Genomic DNA, 26,029 nt, shown 5'->3' with positions numbered 1-26,029 from the left:
GTTGGTGCGATTGTTCGAAAATGGAAGGAGCACAAAATGACCATCAATCGACCTCGCTCTGGGGCTCCACGCAAGATCTCACCTCGTGGGGTGTCAATGGTTCTGAGAAAGGTGAAAAAGCATCCTAGAACTACACGGGAGGAGTTAGTTAATGACCTCAAATTAGCAGGGACCACAGTCACCAAGAAAACCATTGGAAACACATTACACCGCAATGGATTAAAATCCTGCAGGGCTCGCAAGGTCCCCCTGCTCAGGAAGGCACATGTGCAGGCCCGTCTGAAGTTTGCCAATGAACACCTGAATGATTCAGAGAGTGACTGGGAGAAGGTGCTGTGGTCTGATGAGACCAAAATAGAGCTCTTTGGCATTAACTCAACTCGCTGTGTTTGGAGGAAGAAAAATGCTGCCTATGACCCCCAAAACACCGTCCCCACCGTCAAGCATGGGGGTGGAAACATTTTGCTTTGGGGGTGTTTTTCTGCTAAGGGCACAGGACAACTTATTCGCATAAACGGGAAAATGGACGGAGCCATGTATCGTGAAATCCTGAGCGACAACCTCCTTCCCTCTGCCAGGAAACTGAAAATGGGTCGTGGATGGGTGTTCCAGCACGACAATGACCCAAAACATACAGCAAAGGCAACAAAGGAGTGGCTCAAGAAGAAGCACATTAAGGTCATGGAGTGGCCTAGTCAGTCTCCGGACCTTAATCCAATCGAAAACCTATGGAGGGAGCTCAAGCTCAGAGTTGCACAGAGACAGCCTCGAAACCATAGGGATTTAGAGATGATCTGCAAAGAGGAGTGGACCAACATTCCTCCTAAAATGTGCGCAAACTTGGTCATCAATTACAAGAAACGTTTGACCTCTGTGCTTGCAAACAAGGGTTTTTCCACCAAGTATTAAGTCTTTTTTTGTTAGAGGGTTCAAATACTTATTTCACTCAATGAAATGCAAATCAGTTGCTATCTTTTATTTAAAGTTATTTTTTCGATTTTCCTTTTGATGTGCTATCTGCCACTGTTACAATAAACCTACCACCATTGAAATGATACTGTTCTGAGACTTTTCATTTCTTTGTCATTGGACAAACTTACAAAATCAGTGAGGGGTCAAATAATTATTTCCCCCACTGTATATCTAGTACTGGGAAATTCTTTCCGATAGAGTGGCCATGCTCACTGCATAGACAAAGTATGCAGCCTAAACCTTCCTGACTCACAAGCAGTATTAGAGGGGGAGGAATGCACTGCTTTTCTAGTCTTCTTTTCATGGTCTGTAATTGTGATATCTGATGCAAAGAGGAAAAAAAAGGTTTCGCATTTTCTGCCACTGTTTCTGGAAAGATGGGTACCATTTTTTCGAAACCAGAACAACCCTCATTAAATATGGTTGTTCTGTTCATAGTTAGGCCTCTTGCCCACGCTGCGGCCCGCATTCGGCAGTTCCAGAATACACGGGTCACCAGCAGTGTGCATTTCTCATCACGGATGTGGACCCATTCACTTGAATGGGTCCGGAGATACGGAACGGAACCCCATGGAAGCACTACGGAGTGCTTCTGTGGTGGTCCGTTCCACAAGATAGAACAAGTTCTATCTTTTTGCGGAACAGATGGATCGCGGACCCCATTCAAGTGAATGGGTCTGCGATCCGCGTGCAGCTGCCCCACGGTCGGTGCCCGTGCATTGAAGACTGCAATTTGTGGTTCACAGCATGGGCAAGGAGCCCTTATGTTCGTGGGCAATAGGCCTTACTCTTACCTTTTGGCCTTGCAACTGAATAAATCTGTCCCTCAAAAGAAAAATGATACAAGTAATTTGTATATATTTCTCATGCATTAGTGTAGCCTTCAGTCCCTTGTCATTTAGATTTGTTTTATTTTCCCTCCAGTTAGGGCTCTTTAACACAAGCGTGTCCTTTGCAGGAATCGCGCTCAGTGTGAGAGATTGTGCAGTCTAGACCACAGCATTATCATGAATGATAATGCTGTGTGCCTCTGCCTGATCTTTCTGTAACTGAATCACAGTGACCACTTTAACAGTATGATTCAGTTACAGAAAGGTCAGGCAGAGACACACAGCATTATAAATCATGATAATGCCGTGCGCTTCTGTAGTCTAGTCTGCACAATCTCTCACACTACCTCTTCAGTGATCCTGCAGAGTATCTTTTTATGGTGAAGAAATAAGTAATGGATTATGAACCATTTTTCCTCCATCAGTATACAATTCAGCTGGCTCTAGTAAATCAGAAATCGTGCATACTGCTCTTTTTGGAATATAAAAAAAAATGAATACCAACTTTGGTACAAATTGCGGCATTTAGGGTGCTTCAGAGCATGCTGCAATAAAAAAATGAAAAGTCTTAAATTGCCACTACAGAAAAATGTAATGGGAATGCATCAAGATGGGACTTCAAGTCATTTTTGCTTAAATTTTGCACACTTTTCTTCAACTCCAAAGTCCATCAAGAGCCACACAATGTTAAGTTTGACACATCGTTAAACCTTGTACTTTTGTGTGGAAATATTACTCCAGTAATCCAGTTTTGCTGGATCCAGCAGGGCTCGGCGAAAAGCTTCTGTTACTGATAATACAACCGATCTGTTCATAATGGATGCAGATGATTGTATTAGCTTTAACATAGCCAAGATGGATCACTCATGAATTCCATACAAAGTCAATGGGGGACGGATCAGTTTTCTATTGTCAGAGTTAAGCAGATCTGTCCCCGTTGACTTGCATTGTGGGTCACGCCCGATCAGTCTTGCTCTGCATCCCATGACTGAAAGAAAACCGCAGCTTGGGAACGCAATGGAATGCATTTTGGAGCATTCTGTTCAGTTGTTTTCTCCCCATTGACAATGAATGGGGACAAAACGGAAGCTTTTTTCCCCCCGGTATTGAGATTCCATGACTGATCTCAATACTGGAAAATAGAAACGCTAGTGTGAAAGTAGTGTTAAACAGTACTTTGCCTAAAATCCATGACAGTTTTATGGCAGAAAACTTGATGCATCTGACCACAGCTTTTTATTGCTCCTTATTAAAATCCTGGGTGGAGAACTGTTCAGACCCCTTCTACACTTACCAAGCAAGAGCCTCCCGGCTCCAATCAGCCTGTGCAGTTCTATATCATTTGTGTAATTGACAGTCACACTTCAAATCTTGTTTTATTATATTAAGAATTGTATTTTACAGACCTGTTCATTAAAAAAATAAAATGCTTATGTACAGCTCGTATATACAGTAAGTACAGTGTGACATTCTGCTTTTACAAAAAACTTATATACATGCTGAGTGCAGACATAACAATCCTTCACAGCTTAGTGTCCATGATAATGTTGCCGTCTTTGTCTTTAACCCTGACTCTCCCTGAGGCATACTTGGTTTCCTGTTGACCGTTGGTGTACACAGTTTTGACTGTACCGTCTGGGTATTCCCGCCTTTTAAACTGAGCTGTGTGCAATTCTCGCTGTCCATTGTCAAATTCTATTACTTTGGTTCCATCTCTGAAGTATAAGAAAATAAAAACATTAAAGAGGAGGAGGGACACAAGAAATGGATATATTACTGCAATACTGAACAACACGATGGGCATGAGGAATTGTCTTTTCTAGTCTGAAGATTTTTACAAAGCTAAGCAAATAATGAATTTCCCATATATAAAACATGTGACCTCTGCAACCAGTTGCAGGCTTCAGTGGTATACAAGACTTGATTGGCTTCAGCTGTCACATGTGGTATACAGGCAAGTTCCTGCTGCAGTCAGAACAAAGGCCAGCAGCTTTTGATGGCAGTATGCACACAAGCCCTCCTGTGATGTCCATCATTAGTACCAAGGCAGAACCTGTTTTCATCACTGAACACCATTATTTACCATTGATGGCTGCAACAGAGCTTGCTTGAGAGCTCACAGCACCCACACCAGGGGGAGGGGGGGGTGCTACTAGCTACCATGGCTGCTCCTGTCTGGTATTTGTGGAGAGAAAATTGACCAGCCTTTGGTATAGCCAGGATATCATAGAACCAGTTCTGCTTTTAAAAAAAATAAATCTGGTAGGAGATGTGGTGTTCAAACAAGATAATGCTTGTCCACTCTACACTAGGGCTGAAACCATTGCTTGATTGAATCGAGTAATTAGAAAGAAAAAAAAAAAATCCTCAATGCTTTTACTTACTGCTCCGTGGTCACCCACCAGCCCGAACACTATCCTGACACATCATCAGGTCATAGTGGACGTAAGCGCGCACTATGACCCAACACTGTCTGATGTCAGTGCAGCGTGTGGAGAAAAAGATGGAGGAGCTGTGGAGCAGCACCCTTACAGGAGAGGCAAGTATTTTTGGCTAGGAGGGGGAGATTGTGGCACAGGGGGGCTGATGAGTTTTTATAAAGAAAAAAAAATTCTTTTAATTAGTTTTTTGTTATTAAAGTACACTATTAAAATCAATAGAATACTCCATTACAAAAAAATAGTCAATAGCTGCAGCCCTACTCTACACAATGTGCTTTTTCAGGGGATCCAGCTCGATTGCCAAACCTCTCCCCCATAGAGAATGTCTAGGCCCAAATCCAGAGACATCCCATGGACAGCAACCAACAACCACCTTGGCTGAACTACGGGTCCAAGTTGAAGAGATCCATAAGGCTACTTTCACACCTGCGTTAGGTGCGGATCCGTCTGGTATCTGCACAGACGGACCCGCACCTATAATGCAAACGCTTAGATCCGTTCAGAACGGATCCGTTTGCATTAATTACCATGAACATGCAATTGTTCATGATAATGCAAACGGATCTGGTTTGACTTTACATTGAAAGTCAATGGGGGACGGATCCGTTTGAAAATTGAGCCATATTGTGTCAACTTCAAACGGATCCGTCCCCATTGACTTACATTGTAAGTCTGGACGGATCCGTTTGCCTCCGCACGGCCAGGCGGACACCCGAACGCTGCAAGCTGCGTTCAGGGGTCCGCCTGCTGAGCGGAGGACAAACGGTGCCAAACTGATGCATTCTGAGCGGATCCGCATCCACTCAGAATGCATTAGGGCTGGACGGATCCGTTCGGGGCCGCTTGTGAGAGCCTTCAAACGGACCTCACAAGCGGAGCCCCGAACGGTAGTGTGAAAGTAGCCTACTCTGTATGCCTGTCACCATGCCTAAGTGGCAGCCTGGAACATAGCAAGAGGAGATGCCTCAACACATACCCTTCTGCAGAACCCAAAATAAAGTGTGCACCACCTTGGTTATATGAACATTGACCAAGCTCCATTAAGTTTATACTTAGTTAATCGCATTAAGTTTTCCAGGTGTTCTTTTTCATTTTCTGGTAATAAAGATGACCTGATTTCCAGATGCAAGTGCCATCTCGGCAGGTCTATTTCTAGCTAGTGTATGACACAGGACAGTGTCCTGATGCAATAAAGAAGGAGGCTGGTTTGGCTACTGAAATAAGCCCCTCATTAATACACACAGCACCAGTCTTGTGCAGACACTGGAAACACTGTCACGTGTTTAACATAAGCTGGAAGGGGAAGTCCCAAAACTGGAGCAGCTGTGCCATTATACCAGAGTAAAGCCTGAGACCACAAAACGCTATCTGGTAAGCACCTGTGCTTAACTGCCCCTCTGTAAATTGATCCTAATGCACTAGGGAGTGCCCTTTTCTTTCCCTGTAGACGACCAGGGATGCCCAACCTGCGGCCCTCCAGCTGTTGCAAAACTACAACTCCCAGCATGCCTGGACAGCCTACAGCTATTAGGGCATGCTGGGAGGGCCGCAGGTTGAGCATCCCTGCTCTAGACAATGAAATGGATCTACATTTGATCAAAAATAATATATGGGACTGCAGATGTGCTAAGTTCTAAAGTTGTCCCTTATCTATGAAAATTTCTGAACAGTAGGGACCTGATCATTGGAACATTCAAGAGAACAAGGGCTCCATTACCTCAAAAGAATGGAGCGTCAGAGTAGCACATGATTGCTGTTACTCTATTCATTCTGTATAGGACTGCCAAAGAAACATAGTACTATATCTACCTGTCTGTAGCCTTATAGAGATTGAGTGGCATCGTCATGTGGGACCTGTTCCATTCATTCATGCAAATGGGATCCCCATTCCTGTGAACATAGGGGTTCCAGTGTCGAACCCCCACCAATGGTTATCCTCTATCCATAGGACAGAACTTTAAACAAAAATGGAATCGGATTAGATGCTACGGGAAAACTCCACTTTTGTATTGCACCTGTTTTGATCCCCTTTTCCTCTATTATATAGAGTAGTGTTCAAAATATTGTGTTTAAAAAAGTGAATAAAGCTCAAAATCCTTCTAATAGCTTTTATTTCCATACACACAAATGCATTGGGAACACTACACATTCTATTCCAAATCAAAACTTTGAAGAAAAGTAAATATTAAACTGTTCAAAAAAATTGCAGTGTGTATTATTTACAAACTCAAACATTCACTATATAAACTGAAAAATGTTTGAAGATTTTGCTTTCCTTTGAATCACTTCACTAATATTTAGTTGTATAACCACTGTTTCTGAGAACTGCTGGACATCTGTGTTGCTCGGAGTCAACCAACTTCTGGCCCCTGTGAACAGGTATTCCAGCCCAGGAGGATTGGACTACATCACACAGTTCTTCTCTATTTCTTGGTTTTGCCTCAGAAACTGCATTTTTGATGTCACCCCACAAGTTTTCTATTGTATTAAGATCCGGGGATTGGGCTGGCCACTCCATAACGTCAATCTTGTTGGTCTGGAACCAAGATGTTGCACGTTTACTGGTGTTTTTGAGGTTATGGGTTTTCGACTTAACATTAATGTGGAGATTACAGCGTCAGATAGGCCTTTCTTTTTTAAAGTGAGGCGTTCAGTCTCCAGGCCGTCAAATTTAGTTGGCTTACTTTGGGATGATGTATCGGCCCTTGGTGGAGAAGGTCTGGTGATGACGGGAGAGTCCAGAATATTCCTGCCGATAGTCTTAGTAGGAGTGGAAACCACGATCTTCTTGGCCAGAAGGGAGCAATGAATATTACATCGGCCCTTTCCTCCTCTATCTTCATCAGTTACTTTGGGATCAAACTGAAGGAAGGGAATGCATAAAGAAGGGACTTCGGCCATGGCTGGGAAAGCGCATCCACCCATAGTGGCTGATCCCGTCGGGACAGGGAGCAAAACCTCATGGTCTGTCTGTTGTTTTTCATGGCAAAAAAGGTCTAAGTCTGGAACTCCCCATCTTTTGCAGATTTGTTGAAAAATCTGGTGATTCAGAGACCATTCTCCTTCTCTTAATGTCTGGAAATCGGCTATTGTATTTTCTTCTCCTCTGACATGTATTGCCGATAGAGATGTGATGTTTTTCTCCGCCCAAAGAAAGATGTTTTTTGCCACAGCTGCTAAGGAACGACTTCTGGTTCCTTCCTGCTTGTTTAAATAGGCGACTGGTATTGTCTGAGAATACCTTTATATCTTTTGGAGATGAAGGAAGACTATGACATGGTAAATGGCTGTAAGTTCCATTAGGTTGGATGAAGCGTCTTTCATGTCTTCTCCCCAAGTACCTTGAACTATTCTCCCTTTTGAGTGACCCCCACCCTGACCTGCTGGCATCAGTGGTGACAATCTGTCTTTCTTGACGCCGATACACCCACGTTTGCAGATTTTTTTTTTGTATTCTCCGCAACATCATTTTTACTGACCTGGGAATGAAGACACGTTTGTCCAGCATAGAGTTGGTGCCGTCCCAGGAGAACAGAAGGAACGATTGGAGGATCCTGGTGTGGATTTGGGCCCATCTGACTGACGGGATTGTGGCGGTCAGGAGACCTAGGATGGCCATAATGTTCCTTATGGAGGAGGTCTTAGGGCTGCAGAATTGAGAAACTTTCTGAAGACATTTCTGTTTTTCTAGGGGAAGAAAAGACATCAGATGACCGGAGTCTAGGAGTACTCCCAAAAAGATTTTTTTGTGGTCTGGAACCAAGTCTGACTTTTTGAAATTTATCACCCAACCCAAGGTGGTGAAACATCTTTGGATTTGGGAAAGGTGGGACTGTAGAATTTCCTGTGATGGTGAGGCAATCAGAAAGTCGTCCAAATATGGAATGATTTGGATCCCCCGTAAGTGTAGGTATTTTGTTACCTCAGACATAATTTTTCAGAATACTCTCAGGGCAGAAGAGAGCCCGAATGGGAGGGCTGTGAATTGGAAATGGCATAATTGATCCTTTATGAAGACAGCGATTCTCAGAAATTTTTGGTGGTGGTTGTATATTGGGACGTGATAGTATGCATCCTGAAGATCTAAGGTCGCCATAAAGCAGTCCTGTGGGAGAACGTTTATTGTTGATTTTATTGATTCCATCTTGAATCTTTTGTAGATGATGGATTTGTTTAAGGACTTTAAATTTATTATTAAACGGAATGATCCATTCGGTTTTTGTATAAGGAATACTGGAGAATACCCTTTTCCCTGTTGATCTTTTGGAACCGGCTGGATTACATTTTTGTGTACCAGGGATAGTAACTCTGATTCCAGACAGGCTTGCTTTATCTTCTAAGTCAATTTTTTGTTTACCAAGAATTGGTCTAGAGGGTTAAGATAGAAACTGTAGTTTTAGGCCTTGTTTTAGAGTATTTACCACCCATGGGGAGGCCCCCCCACCTGGTGTATGGCATCATTGCTTGACGCTGGAGGAATTTTCAGGGTTAAAAAGGAATCCTCTGCCCCTGAATGGTTGCCACTTCCTTGACCCTTCTTTCTTCTTCTGATCCAACTTAGATGTTTTCTGGTTTTGAAGGGACCATCTCTGATGAAAGCAACGGTTTTCCAGTGGTCTAGCCAGACAGACAAGGTTCTAGCTGCACAAGTAGATGCTATGCTAGGACATAAAATGGCAGTATTTGTTTTCCATGATTGTTTCAATACATTTTTTTTATCCATTAGGAGACCAGTGTCTTTAAACGGGAGGGAAGTTCTTTTAGAAATACGTGCCACTGGGGCATCTACTTTCAGTGTTTTATCCCACAGATTAGAGTCAGACTCTGAGAAAGGGTATTTTCTTTTGAAGGAATTAGTTACGGACAATCTTTTTTCTGGGTCTCTCCATTCTCTGGATATGAGGGCTTTAATATGGTTATGTATGGGGAAAGGATCTTTTCTTTCTCTCACCTAAACCCTGAAACATTTGATCCTGGATGGAATGGGTCTCTTTGACCTCTTCAATATTCATGATGGCTCTTATTGTTTTTAGAAGCCCTTCTGTTTCTTCCAGAGCCATCAGAAGAGGAGGAATCCGGATCGGATACTAACTCTCCATCTAGATCAGGGGTCTGCAACCTTTAAGACATAAAGAGCCACTTGGACCCGTTTCCGAAGGAAAAAAAAAAACTGGGAGCCGCAAAACCATAGCGACATTTAAAACAAATATAACACTGCATATAGTTTACCTTAATGCTTTATACAGGATCGTGCAGTCAGGTGTCAATCTGAAGAAAAAAAATGACTTTCACTTAATGTAAAATATATTTTTGCAAATTAATAGCTAATTAAAATATTTAATTTACCTTTACCAGACCCCCCCAATCATGTGCCAGTAATACCAGACCCCCCTCCAATCATGTGCCAGTAATACCAGACCCCCCTCCAATCATGTGCCAGTAATACCAGACCCCCCTCCAATCATGTGCCAGTAATACCAGACCTCCCTCCAATCATGTGCCACTATACCAGACCCCCCCCCCAATCATGTGCCAGTAGTAATACCAGACACCCCCCCCCCCCCCAATCATGTGCCAGTAGTAATACCAGACCCCCCCCCCCCCCAATCATGTGCCAGTAGTAATACCAGGCCCCCCCCAATCATGTGCCAGTAATTCCAGGGCCCCCCCCAAATTCCCCAATCATGTGCCAGTATAATACCAGGGCCCCCCATTATGTGCCAGACTGCCAGTTAAAAAAATAATAATTAGCACTTATACTTACCTCTTTGGAGCGATGCGATGCAGGCCTTTTCCGGCCTGTGTCCCGACTCCAGCGCTGTACGGCTCAGGCGGCGCGATGACGTCATCGCACTGCCTACGCCGACCTCTGATAGGCTGCCGGCCTAGTAGTGCCGGCAGCCTATCAGAGGAACAGGAAAGGGACACACCTCCCTGCCCTGCTCCTCCGCACAGCCTTCTGTTTGTATCGCTGTCCTGAGGACGGCGATACAAACAGATCACTATGGAGATGAGCGCTTCGCTTCCACAATGGAAGCGCTCATCTCAGTGCCTGCCCAGCTGCCGCCGCACACACACTGCCGCTGGCCTGGGGGGGATTTGATAACCCGCTTCCTACGCCCATGCCGGAGCCGCGGCAAAGGTTCAAAAGAGCCGCATGCGGCTCCGGAGCCGCGGGTTGCCGACACCTGATCTAGATCAAAGGATGAATCAGAAACAAGAGACCTATGAGAGGTGGATGGCCCAGGGGACTGTGGCATGACTTAAAGGGGTTGTCAGAGTTATGAAAAAAAATATATATATAGCACAGAAAATCTGATGGGCAGCAATATATGACTAAGCTAAGCAAGTTTTATGCAAAAAAAATATATATATTTCCCTGGTTCTCTTCTGGCACTTTGTTTACTTGCAATAACAACAATCTCTGCCCCTCCCCCTGCACTGCTAAGGGAGTGAATAGAAGAGCTGCCCTGAGTGACATGTCTGCCTGCTGGGAGACTCAGCAGCATGTTGTATGTATAAAACTACAAGTACCAGCTGTATAATGACACTGCTAAGGGAGGGAAAACAAGTGCTGCCCTGAGTGATATGTCTGCCTGCTGGGAGACTCAGCAGCATGTTGTATGTGTAGAAAGTCCCAGCTGTATAATGACACTGCTAAGGGAGTGGATATAAGAGCTGCTCTGAGTGCTGGGAGAATCAACAGCAACTTGCAAGTGTAGAACTACAAGTCCCAGCTGTATAATGACACTGCTAATACCTTCTTGTGCAATGCTCTCTCTAGTCTGTCAGCTCCTGTGCCCAGAATTGGTCACTGCTGCAGCTACCCAGTCTGTGCAGCTGAAGGGGTTAAGGATCCTAGGAGAGAGCAGAGGGCAGTGAAGGGGGGCGTGGCCAGGACAGTGACATCTCGTTTACAGGCTTGTAAACAAACTTTATCAGAGCAGGGAGAGAAGCTGACATCACAGGTCATGTGACCCTCAGTCAAATCTGATAAACCAGGCACTGCAGATAAAGTGAGTTAATTGTAAAGTTGTTATATTTGCCTAGTTAGGAACATAGAACAAAAAAATAACTCGGACAACCCCTTTAAGTCCACCACTGCATTAACTTCTTCCTTTATCATGGCTCTCATAGTTTCAAGGAAGGAAGTTGACTCTTCTGTAACTACATTCTCGGTGCATTTAGGACACAAAGGTTTTTGGGATTTTGAGGAGAACGACTTGCGGCATATGGCACACTTTTTGCGGCCTGGGTCTCCACTTGCTGGTCTAGGCATGAAGGTCTCTCTGCCCTAGAAGGATCAAGATAAAACTTTTATAGGGCCAAAAGGAGAGATAAGGAGACTAGTCCACCCCTGGTGTAGGTGTCAAAGCACACAGTGAAGCCAAAACAGTTGAACCCAAGGTCATAAAGAGGAAAAGGTTGGTAAAGCATAAACGCCAAATACAACACTGAATAGTAGGCTCACCACCCCAATCACAGTTAAGTGAAAAACACCATGGGCCAGATTTATCATTACTCTGACAGCTCACTCCACTTTAACATATGGCTAAAGTCAGTTTTAGCCAAGTCAGATTTATGATCGGCCCTTTAAGACTGTAATAAATGTGGTTTGACGGTAGCAGTTTATCCGTCAGTAAGCAGCTTTACAAAAGTTGCACATCTTTACGAAAAAGTCGCACGTTTTTATGAAAAAGTCGCATGTTCTATTAAAAAGTCTCATAAGATAAGCATGGTCCTCACTGGAGTGAAATTGCGACTTTTTAAAATAGTCCCAATAGTAAATCTGTCTAGAGATTCATTTACATAAGAAAACACGCCCACTTTCAGAAAACTGGCGAGCAGTTTTAGCGTTTGGGACTTTTTTGGGGACTTTTTCACTCCATTATTCTGACCTGAGCTAATGATAAATCTGGCCCCATGTACCCTTCTCAAGGGAGGAAGCTTACCGGGCTGAGGCAGTGGGATCCACAGGTTTCTTAGCAATGTGAGCGTCTACAGGCGTGAGCATGGCTGCAAGTAGAAGGCGAGGACAGCTTGTACAAATTCCTCACTCCGCTTTTAATTCCGAAAGCCACGCAATCGAAAAGTGCTGCAATATCGCGAGATTCTCTTGCCCAAGGAGAATCTCGTCTGATGTAATAGCGTCGGATCCTGCGCGAGTTCCCCTCAGCTAGGAACTACGTGCGCACGCCCGGGGAATCCTGCAAGCAGGGCTTACTCCTAGGAGTAAGGGAGGCCATGCGTCCCCGGGGTACTCGCTCCCTGCTCCAGCCCTCCCACTTATCGTGGCGCGATATAAAGATAACCACAAGGCTGAGTGGTAAAGAGGTGTTCCTGGCGCTCCAGGAGAGGCTTCCACGCATACCCGAGGACAGGAAATGACTGAATAGGTAAGGGGAGGAGGCCTTTTAAATCTTGGGCTTCTACGTTGTTTCCTGTCCTGGGGGCGGGGACACCCTCCTGTGAGTGCAGTTGTGGAGGTGCCGGGGAAAAGAACAATCTTACTTTCATCAGTCCACAAAATGTCTCTTTAGGCCGTCAATGTGCTCTTTGGCAAATTGTAACCTCTTCAGCACATGTCTTTTTGTAACAGTGGGACTTTGTTTTCCCCTGTCCAATCAACAGTGGGACTTTGTTTTCCCCTGTCCAATCAACTTTTTAATCAAGGTACACTGTTTTTCTGAACAATGTCTGGAACGACCCATTTTCCTCAGAATTTCAGAGAGAAATGCACTGTAACCAGAATGTACAACATTTGCTGCCTTCCTTTCTTAAATAAGAGCAATAATTGCCACCTCAGTGCTCCAGACAAAAAAAAAAATGACCAGGAGCCATTGGCTCCTAAACTAAAAAATTTAGGAGCCAAATTACATTTTTTAGTCGCCAAATTTAAAATGCATATCATTTTAAAAAAAAAGAACTTTGAGAGGATGAGACGCAGGTCACAGTAATGAGCCAGCACTACATATAGGAGAAAACAGCACCACATGCCTGTCACATCCAGGGACATCTTCTGGGGGACAAGGTGACTAAAAATGGCGAATTGCGTGGTTTAGAGGTTTTTTTTTATCTGTTACTGCCTTCACCGAGCGGAAATATTTTTTTATATTTTAATAGCTCACACTTTTTTGGACATGGCGATATGTAATATGTTTATTCTTTATTGTTTGTAAATTTTATATGTAAAACTGGGAAGGGGGCCATTTAAACTTTTAGTATTTTGGTTTTTTTTTTACTTTTTTTTATTTAATAACCATTTCTTCTCTTAGGGACTAGAACCTGGATCTTTTCATCCCTTGTGCTATTCACCCTGATAGATCTCTATCAGGGTGAATAGGAGCTCACACTCTCCCTGCTGCCCTGGGCTTTGTGCACACAGCAGCAGGGAGCTGAACATGGCAGCCAGGGCTTCAGTAGCATCCTGGCTGCCATGGTAACGATCTGAGCCCCAGCAGTGTACTCTGCCACTGCCACCAATGAAGGGGATGGGACCCTGTGGCCACCATATAACAATGGGGGGACGGGATGGGACGGACAGACTTGTGGCCAGTGATAATGGGGGGGGACTTGTGGCCAGTGATAATGGGGGGGGGGGACGACGACTTGTGGCCAGTGATAATTTTAATGGGGGGAAGGGGGACTTGTGGCCAGTGATAATAGGGGGGGGGGGGGGGGGAGTACTTGTGGCCAGTGATAATTGGGGGGGGGGGGGGAGGACTTTTCTGCCAGTGATAATGGGGGGACGACGACTTGTTGCCAGTGATAATGTGGGGGGGGGGGGGGGGGAGACTTGTGGTCAGTGATAATGGGGGGGTTACTTGTGGTCAGTGATAATGGGGGGTGGGGGACTTGTGGCCAGTGATAATAGGGGGGGGGGACTTGTGGCCAGTGATAATAGGGGGGACGACGACTTGTGGCCAGTGATAATAGGGGGGACGACGACTTGTGGCCAGTGATAATAGGGGGGGACGGGACTTGTGGTCAGTGATAATAGGGGGGGACGGACTTGTGGTCAGTGATAATAGGGGGGGACGGACTTGTGGTCAGTGATAATAGGGGGGGACGGACTTGTGGTCAGTGATAATAGGGGGGGGGGGGTTCTTGTGGTCAGTGATAATGGGGGTGGGGGGACTTGTGGCCAGTGATAATGGGGGGGGGGGGGGGACTTGTGGCCAGTGATAATAGGGGGGGGGGACTGGGACTTGTGGCCAGTGATAATGGGGGGGGGGGGGGGGGGGACTTGTGGCCAGTGATAATAGGGGGGGGACGGACTTGTGGCCAGTGATAATAGGGGGGGGGGACTTGTGGCCAGTGATAATAGGGGGGGGACGGACTTGTGGCCAGTGATAATAGGGGGGGGGGGGGGACTTGTGGCCAGTGATAATAGGGGGGGGACGACGACTTGTGGCCAGTGATAATAGGGGGGGGGGGAGAGGCTTTGGGGGGGCGCACTGCACCACCAATGAATGTAATTAAAGAGGACCTTTCGTGGGTCCAAAGAATATGTACTTAGTAGCAGGCTGCATAGAGCGGCGCCCAGGGATCTAAGTGCACTTACTGTTATTCCTGGGCGCCGCTCCGTTCGTCCGCTCTGGCCCCCGGTATTTTCAACATTCAGAGCAAGGAGGAGGAGACGCCAGTGTCTCTCTATCTCCATGACAGCAGCGCTGTCCAATCACAGCGCAGAACTCAGAGCCAGGGAGAAAAAAAAACTCCCTGGCTTTGAGTTCTGCGCTGTGATTGGACAGCGCTGCCGTCAGGGAGACGGAGAGACACTGGCGTCTCCTCCTCCTTGCTCTGAATGTTGAAAATACCGGGGGCCAGAGCGGACGAACGGAGCGGCGCCCAGGAATAACAGTAAGTGCACTTAGATCCCTGGGCGCCGCTCTATGCAGCCTGCTACTAAGTACATATTCTTTGGACCCATTAACTCCTTTATACAATTGTCTGCAGCGGTATCACAGACCCAGCACCCGGTCTCAATAACAGGGCATGCGATCTGGGGCACCTGAGGGGTTAATGGCCGCGGATCGCATGCCCTGTTATTGAGGCCGGGTGCCGGGTCTGTGATACCGCTGCAGACACTTATGTTTTACATTCATTGGTGGCGCAGTGGCGACAGCTCCTCCTCCCTGCTATCTCCCCATTGGTGGTAGTGGCGGCCGCGTCACAGTGGAGAGGGAGGGATTCCTTCCTTCTACACTGTGCCGTGTGCTAGTGAAGAGAACTTAGGCTGCGCAGGATCGCGGCGGTACAGTCGCAAATGGCGACAAGACTAAAAAGTCTTGTCGCCATCTGCAAATTTTAAGGCGCATTGGCGACCGTTTTGGTCGCCATCTGGAGCCCTGCACCTGTTTTTCAAAGAATAAATGTCACCTCACTAATTGAACTCCACATTGCTATTATTTTGAACATGCCCTTTTCAATAAGTGATTGAATTACAGAAAATCAGCAGCATGCATGTCAATTACTCTACTACACCTGCTAGTTAGTTAGTAAGTATGTATGTATATATTATATATATATATATATATATATATATATATATATATATATATATATATATATATTAGTGTTACAGGAATGACAGTCAGGGGTAGGAATGCTGCGGGTGAGCTGACATTATATACCAAGATGTAATTTCCACTTCTATTGACACAAGAGCATACAGACCTGCAGCCATTTTTACTAAATGGTAATCAGAACATATTCCTACAGACAACCAGAGAGAAGGTACCATTGCTTATTAGGAAGTAGACGATGTAGCAGTGTGTTGTACAGTTCGCTTACATTATAATCTGCACACTGTAAAATTATTATGCGCTGTTGTCATCAGGTTGGGGCCCCGTGGTGGACATGAGATTTCCCCATAATGTAAAATGGGGAAAAAAAAAAATCAGTAACATTTTTGATAACTGATAAACACGCGGTGTTATTATGTGTGATGCATGAGTGCTATATGTATATAGGGCTGCTGTAACCTTGAATACAGCCCTGGGAGCATTGTTTGCATTGTCATATAAATATTTGTAGTTTTATCATAAAGCGTGAGCTACGGTCAACACTGGGCAGGGGTGCGACTATGAACACAGGAGAAAACAATGCATCTAACTTACAGATGAGTGGTTATGATTGTTCCATCAGGGAATATGCTCTCTTCTCTTCCATCACGGTAAAGATTTTTTATTGTTTGATCTGGAAATGTTATCTCTTTCTTTCCATCAGGAAAATGTTTTTCTAAAAATACATTGTAAAAAAAAAAAAAATGAATAAATACTCTGGATCAAACAGATCATTTCAAATTAAAGAACTGGAGAAGGCAAAGCTATTTAGGCAAGAAAAGAAATTACAGGAGAATCTAATTATTTTTACAGAAACCATGCCTATGTGGTCCATGTACCAGCTTTTTCCTCCAATGTGTCCAATGACAGACACAGATACAAGTGGCTCTATTAATAAAAAAAATCCTTTTTTATTTTTCAAAAGTACATTATTACTTCCAGGCTGAGTTTGCAAAACACCAGTTTAAGGTTACCGGTGAAAGGAGGCAGAACCTGTATCTTATAAAGTTCAATAACAGCAACATTTTGGTAGGAAATATTTAAAGCGGTTTTCCAGGCTCCTGATAATAACATGTCCAAATATTCGATCGGTGAAGACCTGACATCCCACACCCCCACCTATCAGCTGCTGTACAGCCCCAAACAAAATGTAGTGGTCATGCTGGGTTACTGCAGCTCAGCTCCATTCACTTAAATACTAAATAGGTGACGGCACTACACTATCTTTAGGATGGGTCATCAATATTAGGAGCCTGGAAAACCCCTTTAGGAGACGCAAAAAAGTGAATGTGACTTGACCAGGATTAAGACATCAACGCAACTGTTATTTATTAGCATTTTTCAAAATTTTTACAAATGTTTCACAAACAATGGTAACACTGTCTCCAGCAAACAGACTTCAAAAATACCCCCTGATAGTGGGGAATGTACTTGCAACTTTCACTATTAATTTCTAAACACAGTCAACAGCACAAGTAATCTCTTACCTATCTGTCCATTGGAAAACTGAAGTATTTCGAGGCCATCGGGGTATGTTGTATGAGTAGTCTGGGCATCAGCGTAATAATAAATCTACAGTGAGAATGAAAAATTGTGAAAATGACCACAAAAGAACTAGAATGCATAAGAAGCCAAACATGACAATTCTAACTGCAATCACTTACTGCAATTACTTACCACTCTCTGAAGTTAGAAGCTAACAATGCAACAGCACTCTGCAAACATGAATGCATGAGCTAATGCTATATTCAATGCATAAAATGAAAGCTGTACTTTTGATAAAAATAATTTGTGCCCATCAACAACGGCTAGATGACCTCTTTCTAGATGGGAGCCTGCTTTTTGAGATCTGTGTCTGTGCCAACCAGCTTCAAATTAATATAAAGGAAAGCAGGGTCCACATAAATATTGTGTCTGCTCTACCCTACCTCTAAGGCCTCTTTCACACGGGCGAGTTTTCCACACGGGTGCAATGCGTGACGTGAACGCATTGCCCCCGCACTGAATCCGGACCCATTCATTTCCATGGGGCTGTGCACATGAGCGTGAAAAAAAATCGCAGCAAGCTCTATATTTTGCGTTTTACACGCAACGCAGGCCCTATAGAAGTGAATGGGGCTGTGTGAAAATCGCAAGCATCCGCAAGCAAGTGCGGATGCGGTGCGATTTTCACGCATGGTTGCTAGGGGACTATCGGGATGGGGACTCGATCTTTATTATTTTCCCTTATAACATGGTTATAAGGGAAAATAATAGCATTCTGAATACAGAATGCTAAGTAAATTAGGGATGGAGGGGTTAAAAAAAAAATAATTATTAAACTCACCTCACATGGTCCATCACCAGCGCAGTGACGTCACCAAAGGTCCTTTTCCTCCCAGGTCATCAAAGAAGAGAAGAGAAGCCGGGCAACGCAAACAAGTGGATGAGGTGAGTTAATTATTTATTTATTTTTTTAACCCCTCCATCTCTAATTTACTTAGCATTCTTAAAGGGTTTCTATCACTTCGTTTGACATATTTAGGTGTCAGACACTAGCGATCCACTAGTGTCTGCTCTAACAAATCATCCTAATATGATAGGTTTTGGGGCAGCCGTTTCGCTAAAATAAGAACTTATATGTATATGCTAATGAGCCTCTAGGTGCTATGGGGGCGTCATTAGCACCTAGAGGCTCCGTCTACCTTCATAAACTGCCGCCGCCCAGCGCGTCCCTCCAGCCCGCCCATCTCCTGCTGAATGCGATCCTCCCCGTGCGCGTCTCTGTTCGGCGCATGCGCAGTGAATGTCTGACCGCTTCCCTGCACAAACATCTCCACTGCGCCTGTTCCTCGGAGCACTATGATGTCATCCGCGCAGGCGCAGTGGAGATGTCTGAGCAGGGAAGCGGTCAGACATTCACTGCGCATGCGCCGAACAGAGACGCGCACAGGGAGGATCGCATTCAGCAGGAGATGGGCGGGCTGGAGGGACGCGCTGGGCGGCGGCAGTTTATGAAGGTAGACGGAGCCTCTAGGTGCTAATGAGGCCCCCATAGCACCTAGAGGCTCATTAGCATATAGATATAAGTTCTTATTTTAGCGAAACGGCTGCCCCAAAACCTATCATATTAGGATGGTTTGTTAGAGCAGACACTAGCGGATCGCTAGTGTCTGACACCTAAATATGTGATACGAAGTGATAGAAACCCTTTAATACAGAATGCTATTATAAATAATAAAATCTACACAACACCTAACCCAAACTTCTGTGAAGAAGTCCGGGTTCGGGTACCAAACATGCCGATTTTTCTCACGCGCTTGCAAAACGCATTAAAACGCTTTGCAATTGCGCTCTATCCCGCAACTCACCCGCATCCTATCAGGCCCTCACACACAACGCCCGTGTGAAAGAGGCCTAACTGTGCCTGAAGGCCTCAAAATGAATTTAGAGACAGCAGAATACAGCTATATATTGCACTAATAAAAAACAGCCCGTGTAAAAGATAGGTTAATTAGGAGTACACATCCAAATATACTTTGATCAAAACCATAAAACTGAGGCCATTCAGCACAGAAAGAGGTATCATATAGAGTAGGTTCCCACCCAGAAAGCGTTCACCTTGCCGTGGTGGATGGGCACAAATTCATTTGATCAAATATATTTTCCCAGTACCTAATATTCATTTTATAAAGGGAATATAGCATTAGGCCATATATGAGTGCTGTTGCATTGCGTTTGCCTTCAGTTTTGTAGTTTCAGCCATGACTATGTGCACCTGCGCATTCACTACATTTTACAGGATGTGCAGACTAACTTTGTCTTTGGTTTTTGGACTTACCACTCTCTGATCTTCCATCACTTGTTTAACATCCCCATTGAAGAAAGTCACAGTTGTAGACTTTCCATCAGGGCTCACTTCTTTACGTGTCCCATTCGCAAATAAAATTACATGACATCCGTTTCTTAAAATCCGCTCTACCTGCAAAGAGAGGAAGCAAACACAGGTTACTCACAACAAAACTATACACATGACCAAAATCAATAATGGACAACATCACTACCCCTCAAGAAGCCCACTCAACATAGAACAGATATACCTATACAAAAATGGGGCCCCCAGATGAAGGTGTTGCCGAAATGCGCGTCGGGGTATGCGGTTCTCCTGAGGTGACTTCACTACTGATGGGTATTTGATGCATTAATGTTAAATTTCATATGAGGGGTGTTTCTTATGTATAATTCCATTTACTGTGATGCACTAGCATTTAACTTCCATGCTTTGACTATTTATGCATTTGTGGTTTAGGGATGTTTGCTACCTTTTGCATCCCCTCCCCCTCTAAATGTGAGTTGTACCAGTGAGAAACTTCCCTCAGGTGTTTACCGCACTTGTTTTGATGTATTTCTGTCATTATTTTGACCATGTTTTATATATACATTTAATAAAAGAGCATTTATTTATTTGAGGCCTTCTTAGACACAGCTTTTTTGTATAGGTATATCTGCAAAGAGAGGAAATAAAGTTTTAATGGAGTTTGAGGCTCTATCAATAGATTTCACAATCTGAACTTAAGATTAGACAGATCTCTTACACCTGATGAGACTGGAATACTTACTCCAGTCCTAAGGGCCCACCTACCGGTCACGATCTGAGAATATCCAAGAGAATGAATACCCGAGTTCAGTCCTGATGCACTGACACCAATTATATCACCTGCTCAATACTAAGGAAATCCTGGAAACTAACCGGTAGGTGGGCCCTGAGGACTGGAGCTGAGGAACACGGTCGTAAAGAACTTCAATTATCATAGAATCCTATATGTTAGTAAGATAAATAAGTCCTATATAAATTAAGTAATTATTTCACCTTTCCATCTGGATATGTAATTTCGCCCTGGACGTCATCATTGTCTTTCACTGATGAGCTGTCATTTTTGGGTTCTGTAGGAAGCACCTTTTCAGGAACCTGCAGAGAAACCGTGATGAATATGGAAGTGTCAGATCCCTAGCACAAAGTATACAAATGTCACTCAACAGACCCTACAGACTATACTGGTGTCTATCGGGTTTCATTATGGGGCCCACACTTTTTCCTGACTAAATAGCGCAGAATCTGTGACGGTACAATGATCTGGAGCATTTTCCTCACTCACTTTTTTCAGTTACTGTTCTCTCATTTCCTTAGAAACCTATACAGAAATCAACTGCCTAGTGGTGGCAACAGGCATCCAAGATGTTTACAAGTAGGACTGTGGGGGACAAAAGAACCATGTACCAAAGAAAAAGCCTATTAAGAGAAAGCTCCAAATCATTTGTGCTGTTTTTTCCTATGGGATCTTCCAGATATAACCTAGGAACTAAGTAAGAAGGAATTGCTGGAGCTCAAAGAGATGGACTTCTAGCCAGGTACTAAAAGCATAATGCTCCCTAGATTTCTGAACCACGGAAGGCTGCACAGGGCAATTAGATGGCAGATTGGTCATTCTCCACCCTACATAGGCCCAGTTTACAGTCACAAAAAAATTAAATAGAACTGGATCTTTGAAGGACACCTTGTTATATTTACTAGAGTAGGGTCTCTTCTCTATGACTTCTGTTACTTTGCCCTTTATTTGAGCACTGACAATATTTCTTATCACATACATTTTGCAAGGTCAAATATAGCAACTAAACACAGACGTAGCACCCAAGTGACTGTTAGGATGGTCCATGATAAAATCCATTACCTGTGGAGTAGTGCTGGTCACAGGCTCTGTTGCTTTGGCTTTTGATGCTTCAGAATTACTGGAGTCGCTGAGTGACATCTGTCTGAAACTTCTGGAGGATAGTCCTAAGAGGACAGAAGAGGATGATGCTACTGCTATTACAACTCACCCTTCCTGTAGTACTGGACTGTATTACAGTGAACTAGATGACAGGAAACTCAATGTCTTCGTTTTTTTTTATTCAGCATAGACATATAACGGATAGAGTAAGGGGTGGAAATTAGACAATTAGCAATCTTTACGTCAGCATACCTTTAATGGGAGAATGGCTTCGGAGAATCTTAGTGCTCTTTTCTGGTTCGGGAGCAGACGTCCGTCTCTGTTTTAACATGTGCAGGGGACTCTGAAAGTTAAGATAGGAGGGTTTTAAAGGAGGTTGAGCCATCTGGGACATAAATGGCATGTCACTAGGCTATGCCATCAATGTCAGATAGGAGTCTTACCTCTGGGACCCACTGCTATCTAGAGAACAGGGCCCATTCTGTAGGGTTCAAAAGCAGTTTCTGTTTGACCAGCATTCCAAGATAAAAATCCAACTTGATCGGCGAATCACATTAAGAGTCATCGAACAGCAGGAACAAATATACATGTTTCTGGAGCATCCCTCTCAGCCCCTGAACAAGTGCTAATGCTACTTCTGGTCCATCAACACAATGTGGAGGCATAAAGGGGCACCCAGAACATCCTTGCAAATGATAACATCAGTCGCTCAGCTATAGGACACCAGCAGGAGACAATCCAGCAGCGGTGCTGAAATGAGCCGAAGGACAGCTGCAGGTCTCTCCCAGAGCTTCACAGCATCAGTAGCAGGAAGAGGCCAACTAGGACCATAGATTTAGGTTACATCGTAACTCCTCCTTACCCACACAGTGAGCCTACCCCTACCCCTACCCTGTGCTAAACAATAAAAAGAAAATAACCAGATGTTCCAAGTGTGACTGCCGTTAATTCCGGACGATCTTACAGGCGATCCAGGCGCAGTAGGAAGCAGAGTGGGTGTTATGTGCTTTATCCCACCCTGCCCCTCCTGGGTGAATTGAGTTTTTACTACAAAAAACTTTTTTTTTTTTTATATCTCATTGCGATTTTAATAAACTACTATTACTGTTATAAAAAGGTTATTCTGCACGTTTTCATAAACTTCGTTTTTTTTTTTTAACAATCTTATCAAAGTTACCACTTAATTAACCATTTTTACCACAAGTAGGCCATTAATTTTGAGGCAATTGGCGCCCTATACAGGTCATTTTTTTTAACGTTTTTTGACCTATACTACGGTCAGGGACAGTACATGTCCTTTACGGCCCACTGGGTGAATGTGGTTCCTGCACAGCCACACCAGCAATTTGGCCAGGTGACGCCGCTTCCACCTCCAATGTTCTCACGCCGTTGGTCCTGCGACAATCTCCGCCTCTGCCTCCACATCCTCCACCGTGTCCTCAGTCTCCACTGCAGGGACAATTCACAGTGCTCCTCCAGCATACGACATGTGCAGGACACGGCGGTGTCACTTTGTTCTGCACCTAGTTTGCCTGGGCGAACTGAGTCACACAGGGGAGGAACTGCTCCGTGTCCTTCATCAAGAAATCGAATCCTGGCTTTCTTCGTGACAACTCAAAATTGGAACCATCATCTATAGTCAGAATCAAGAACCGAAGGGACCCATCAAGGAGAGTCAGCAACGTACTTACGGGGTGGGAGCTGTGTCCCCCAATGAACTCAGCGAGAAAAGGATTTTACAGGTAAGCACAAAAAAATGCTATTTTCTCGCTCGTATCATTGGGGGACACAGAAGACCATGGGACGTTAAAGAGCAGTACCATGGGGAGGGAACAAGAACAGAACGATTCCAAGGCCTGCACAGAGATGCGGGGGAGGACACACCCAGAACCCTGAAAAGGAAGGCCAGCAGAACGGCTGAACACACAGAGGCTCCACCTGGGCAGAAGAAGAACAGTACAGGGAATATAAGTCATGACTTAGGAGACTGCTGAAGATACAGGAGAGAGAGACCTAGCCTGGATTCAGAAGACTTCTGAGGAAGTGATATCCATGGGTCAGGATCCCAGGAAAAAAAGGGAACCACTCAGTGGAAAACTGATTGGAAGAAGATGAATTAAAAATGCCACCTGGATATCTGGGGACGAAGTAGGGGTTCCAGAAGGCAAGACCCCAAAACCATTACTGGCTGCCAGAAGAGAAAACCACTTCAGCGGGACCATGACGAACAAGGCAGGGCTAGAGAACCTGGATTGCAGGCTTGAAAATGGCCCACAAAAGTTATTGAGGGAGTGAAGAAAGTCAATGGGAACAAGGCAGTGAAACCGACCCAAACCACAAAAATGAAGGGGAGTAACCTGACAGGAGAAAAATGGCCTCAGTGAGCAAAAATGTCCACTTCAGACCTACGGCCAAGGGGTTTGCTGCATAAGAGTGTTCCCCAAGGGGAACGCCAATGTGATAAGTAGAGGTAGGTAGAGGAGGACCTTAAATTCCAGAACAATAGAGGAGAGAAGCCGTCAGATACGCCATGGAAGGCTGCCTGAACTGGCAGACCTAACCGGAAGCTGAAGGAAAAAAACAGCTACGCCAAAGGGACGAAAATATGAAGGTTGTGTAAAATCAGACACTGTCGACCACCACTGTGGAACAACCCTGCCTAAAGAAGAAAAGAATGGGGTTATCCGAGGAATGCACAAAACGGGCCGAAAGGAACCAGAGATGGCATAAATACTGCGCCAGAAAGGGTGTGGATACCGAACGTCACAAGTCCCAGAAAAAAAAAAACTGGTAACAGAACCAATACCACCCACGCAGGCACTCTACAGCAGAAAGGGGGCATATGAGAACTCAATGGCTATGGAAATGGCCGAGCAGGCAGAAACAGTATCTGGAGAAAGTGCAACTACTCGCCCTGCGTAAGGGGAGAGAAGTAGAAGAGGCTGATGCGGCTCAGTAGGGAACCAGCATTTAGGCGTGGACAACAAGGACAGTACGACCGCTCTACCGGGGAGGGGAGCCATGCAAACAATTCACATATGCAAACTGAATAAGTGCATACCCAAAACCACAAGGAGGCAACGTTGATGCTGTCACCGTAGTAGATGGTAGAGGCAATGCACGACATGTGAAGGGAAGAAGGCGCAAAGCCAGCGCCACAGAAATCCTAGGTTATACCACGCACAGAAAACCGTACTAATACCACGAGGGGTGAGCAAACCCACAGCTGCAGCATGTCATGGTATGGGCAGATGACAGCACTATAGGAAATAAGAGTACCTGTCAGCCAGCGCCTCAGGAGAAGGAGTCACACAGTAGTGGCCACGGAACAGGAGTAGCCATAAAATCTATGGCCAGTGCAAGGCTGCCTCATAGGGGGGAGGCCATAGCCACAACTATGGTCTCTAGGGACAGAGGAGAGGCTCCCCCTGAGAATGAGGCCAAACAGCAGTAGTCACCAAGAAAATGGTACTAGCGCAATCCACCACTTGAGAAGGAAGGAAACTGGCAAGCAGTGCAGACGTTCCACCTACTGACAGAGAATGGACGCCGAGCCATTTTGAGTAAACAGCCTGTCAGTTACAGTCCTACCTGGAAGACAGAGGCGCCCGACACTAATCCAATCCAAACAATGAGTACCTGAGGAAGGGTATAGTGTGGTGTAGTCACAGTATCCAGTAGTAGTGCCAAAATACCACCTATGACAAGGGATAAGGCGACTGTAGGGACCGAGTCTAGCAATAGGCCATCCATGGAAAAGGATGCAATGCGACAAGGAAGAAGTGAGAGTAGTCGCGGTAGTCAACGTTCAGTCGATTACTCCACCAAATAAAGATAGAAAATGCGATAGGATGGACAGCTTCCAGAGATTGTGAATCACTCCGCTGACAGAAGAAGGGAACCCGACAAGATGTACCGGGTCCACTGGTAGTGTAAGCACTACTGGTTGTACAACTACTCCACCAATGGAAGGAGGTAATGCTACAGGATCTACAGTATGCAATTGTGGTGCAACTAATCCACCTATAGAGAAATCCGAAAGGACAGATGATAACCAGTACTGGTACAATTAGTCTGCCTGCGGAGGGGGTAATGCAACATGACGTATGGTATCCGGTGGAAGTGCAGTTACCTGCCTAATGAAGGAGGGTAATGCAATAGTCTGTATAGGAACCAGTGGTAGTGCAACTACTCTATGGAAAGAGGGTAATACTACAAAATGTACAGTATCTGAAGTAAGTGCAAATACTCCTACTACGGAAGGAGAGGAATGCTAGCGGAAGTATAGGATCCAGTGATAGTGTAACTACTCCACCTATGGAAGGAGGATAATGCTACAGGACGTCCGGTATCCAGTGGTGGTGTAAATAGTCCACCTATGGAAGGAGAACAATGCTACCTGATGTATAGGAGCCCACGGAAGGTGCCAATACTCTGCCTAACAAAAGGAGAGTGATGATACAGAATGAATA

At 44.8% G+C, this 26,029-nt stretch overlaps 1 protein-coding gene across 1 annotated transcript in view; it reads right to left on the bottom strand.

The window, feature by feature from the left end:
• Positions 1-3,159: 3,159 nt before the first annotated feature.
• The window catches only part of CENPJ (centromere protein J), a 58,268-nt gene continuing 35,398 nt past the window's right edge, over positions 3,160-26,029 (bottom strand). The window contains exons 11-17 of the mRNA XM_040426244.1: positions 21,810-21,900; positions 21,519-21,622; positions 20,660-20,758; positions 19,631-19,771; positions 17,298-17,382; positions 16,366-16,486; positions 3,160-3,517 (exon numbers count right to left, since the gene is read on the bottom strand). Coding sequence (XP_040282178.1) covers positions 3,325-3,517; positions 16,366-16,486; positions 17,298-17,382; positions 19,631-19,771; positions 20,660-20,758; positions 21,519-21,622; positions 21,810-21,900 — 834 coding nt within the window. The 3' untranslated portion in view covers positions 3,160-3,324. The remainder of the gene's footprint in view (positions 3,518-16,365; positions 16,487-17,297; positions 17,383-19,630; positions 19,772-20,659; positions 20,759-21,518; positions 21,623-21,809; positions 21,901-26,029) is intronic.

Source organism: Bufo bufo, chromosome 3 (genome assembly GCF_905171765.1).
Source record: "Bufo bufo chromosome 3, aBufBuf1.1, whole genome shotgun sequence".
NCBI classification, from domain to species: domain Eukaryota; kingdom Metazoa; phylum Chordata; class Amphibia; order Anura; family Bufonidae; genus Bufo; species Bufo bufo.
The sequence above is the reverse complement of the archived record's forward strand: the minus strand, read 5'-3'. Positions and strand labels throughout refer to the sequence as shown.